General features: G+C 31.3%; 2 protein-coding genes across 2 annotated transcripts; both read right to left on the bottom strand.

Annotated features, from left to right (window-relative positions):
* Positions 1-244: 244 nt before the first annotated feature.
* LOC131663314 (outer dense fiber protein 3-like) lies at positions 245-1,397 on the bottom strand. Its single transcript, XM_058933663.1, has 4 exons — positions 1,331-1,397; positions 1,037-1,249; positions 731-932; positions 245-500 (listed from the first exon to the last, which is right to left on the bottom strand). Exons 1-4 carry the CDS (start codon positions 1,377-1,379, stop codon positions 245-247), a joined length of 720 nt encoding a protein of 239 aa, XP_058789646.1. The 5' UTR covers positions 1,380-1,397.
* Positions 1,398-1,446: 49 nt separating this feature from the next.
* On the bottom strand, positions 1,447-2,555 carry LOC131663315 (uncharacterized protein C9orf85 homolog). The gene is made up of 3 exons (XM_058933664.1): positions 2,429-2,555; positions 1,924-2,366; positions 1,447-1,835 (listed from the first exon to the last, which is right to left on the bottom strand). Exons 2-3 carry the CDS (start codon positions 2,354-2,356, stop codon positions 1,579-1,581), a joined length of 690 nt encoding a protein of 229 aa, XP_058789647.1. The 5' UTR covers positions 2,357-2,366; positions 2,429-2,555; the 3' UTR covers positions 1,447-1,578.
* Between the last annotated feature and the right edge of the window lie 395 nt (positions 2,556-2,950).

The raw sequence follows: 2,950 nt of genomic DNA, 5'->3' as shown, positions 1-2,950 counted from the left end.
CCAAAATGGACGTCAGACGTAAACAATTAACTCCATGTTTACTATCGAATTTAAAAAAATTGACTATCTAGTGCAACATTACATATTACCGCAGCAGTATATTAATATTTTTAAACAAGAAACAGGAGTAAATACTGGTAGAAAATATCACACTTAAAAATTTAACGAATGTTAGGAAATATTTATAATATTATTATATAAATGCATAGCTACACAGAAAATGTATTTACAAAACTTGAAGTATTTAATCATCGTTTTCCATCAACCCGACATTGACACATTCACTGTATTTGACTCCAATCGAATATTTGGGTTGTTGTCTTTTCACGAGATTTATGTCATAACTGTACTGTGGTCCTGGCACGTTCTTATGATAATCGAATTTGCGCCCAAATTTCATAGAAAAAGCGGGATTCTGCTTTTTATATACATTGAGCTTAATTTCATAAGCTGCTGGACCAGGACCTAGACTTCGTATTTTTTCTTTGCGTTTGAATGCCCTGGAAAATAAAATTTGACTATGAGTTTGTAATATCATCAAATAAATTACAGAATAGCTTTCTAATAAGCTATAAAAAGCTTTTTCTTTTACAAACAATTTTAATTTATGTGACTTCTATATAAATTTAGTATAAAACAGAGTGTGTATGAGATGGAAGTTGCGATTTTTATTATCCAAAATTTAACTTAAATATTAATTCAACTATATAAAATAAGTCTATAGACTTACATAGAATAAGCTCCTTCTGCGCGTATGTCGGGTATCTCTGGGCCGATGCATGTGGGTACCATATAAATTGGTCCAGGACCTTCTTTAATAGGCATTTTACCATTCCTGAATATCATTGAATATGCAGGTGAATTTTTACTGTGATTTGCAAGGGGACACTTTTCTGGTGCATGAGCTCCTGGACCTGGGATTCGAGTTCCAGCTACAAAATAGAACTTAATTTTAAAACACAATTTTGACTAATATGTTTTTTATTTAAAAATAAGTGTGAGATTAGCAGACACTGATATGTCAAAATAAACCTACTTCTTTGTTTAGGCTTGAATTGCATGGTGTAAGCTGGAGGAATTTCAGGTCCATAGCGTGTAAAGTAACCAGGCACTGGGTAAGGTCCTGGACCAGTACTGACTACTTTGGTTTTTGGTTTAATTCTTATTGAGTACGCTGGATATCTGTATCGCGAAGGATCATGATTTTCAAAACCAGTTAAACTTTTCAACTGGTATGTAGGACCAGGACCTATTCAAAATGAAAATCTCACTTTGAAAACCTCAAAAGATTTGGTTATGTTTAGAATAATTTCAAGATATTCGAACATACTTCTATTCATGCAAGCAAGATTTTTTGGTTTACTCTTTGGTTCCTCCATTTTATAATTTTATTAATGATAATAGCTGGGTCTAAACCATTTTAAGATTAAATCGTAAACACTGATCATAATTTTATTGTGACAAGAAGGTATAAAAAAAAGAATGCTATATGCAACAAATTTCATTCATAATAAAAAATGTAAACAACTATAAGTTTTTAAAAAATAGTAACAAAATTTTATTCTCTTAACCGTAGCATTAATCTGAAAGAACATCTGATTTATCATCATCATCAAACTCATCATCACCATCATCATCATCACCATAATCATCTGATTCACTATCTAAATTATCATCGTCTATGTCTTTGTCAATCATCAATGACTTTAATTTGCCTATTAAATTATCACGAGTCCTCACAGAATTACTATCTTCTTTGTCACTATTGTCACTATTGTCCCGCTCTTCATAATTACTATTTTCTTTATTTGTAGGTTTCTTTTTTTTCTTATCACCTGAAAATGAAAAATTGTTAAAATAGCTGAAAAATCAATTTGTTAGGATAACTAAAAAAAGAATAAGTAAATTATATAATCTACGAACTTTCTTTATTCATGTATCTAATAAAAGTTCTTCTTTTTCTTTCTTGTAAAGTCTTCAACATCTGCTGCATTTCAGCATCCAATTGCATTTGCTCTTGTTTAGTTGGTTGTGCCGGTACCAAATCACTGTTGCTTTCACACTTTGGACAGACGTTGCGTTTCTTTGCACAAGGACCACACATTGTGTGATAGGCATATTTAACAGTTTTTTGTTCACACTTATTACACTTTCCAGGGGCTTTGAGTGGCTTGTACTTTTTGTATTTGATTTTCCATTCTATAATCTTCTTACATCTCTCGCACACATTGGCTATATGTAGATTATTGATGGCCTTTGTCTTGTGAGATGTATCGTGTAGATTATTCTTAAATGCAAATTGATTCTTGTATTTTTGTGGCCTTGAGCGTTTCGTGTTTCCCTTTTGCATACTCATTATTATTTATCTAAAAAGAATTTAGTACTGTCAGAACTCATTATATACTAAGCTATGTATCTTACCGTATACCTTTCGTAGGTGATAATAATTGATTATCAAAATATAAAAGAAACTGAAAATTAATAAAAAAAGAATTCAACCATTAATTAAAATCTATCGACAAATAAAGACAAGTACGTTTTCGAGAACGTGTAAATATTTTAGGTTATGTTATTGATACCACGTGATTCATAATTATTGTTTGTTTATGTATTAGCTTTTGGTAAACAGAAGTCTTTTCTGAAACAGATAAATAAAGCATTAAAAATAAAAGTTAGTCAACAATGTGTAAAGAAAATAAAACCATGAAATATTTCTCAACGGTACGCGATAAGTATTCGATTTGACTATAGCAGTTTTCGAATTCAAATTTAAACGCAACATGCTCTTCCTCAAACATTAATTCAATAATTAACCAAACATCTGCCGACGAATGAAACCAATCTGCAAAATAAAAAGAAAAAGTAAAAAAGGACTGCAAATACAGCGCTTCGGCGCATAAGATTATCTCCGGTATCCAGCATCCCCAGCATTGAGGAGAAGGGTACGTCG

Source organism: Phymastichus coffea, unplaced genomic scaffold, assembly GCF_024137745.1.
Source record: "Phymastichus coffea isolate CEN01 unplaced genomic scaffold, Cenicafe_Pcof_1.1 PCOF00033, whole genome shotgun sequence".
Taxonomy (NCBI): Eukaryota; Metazoa; Arthropoda; class Insecta; order Hymenoptera; family Eulophidae; genus Phymastichus; species Phymastichus coffea.
This window is presented reverse-complemented; position numbering and strand designations above follow the sequence as displayed.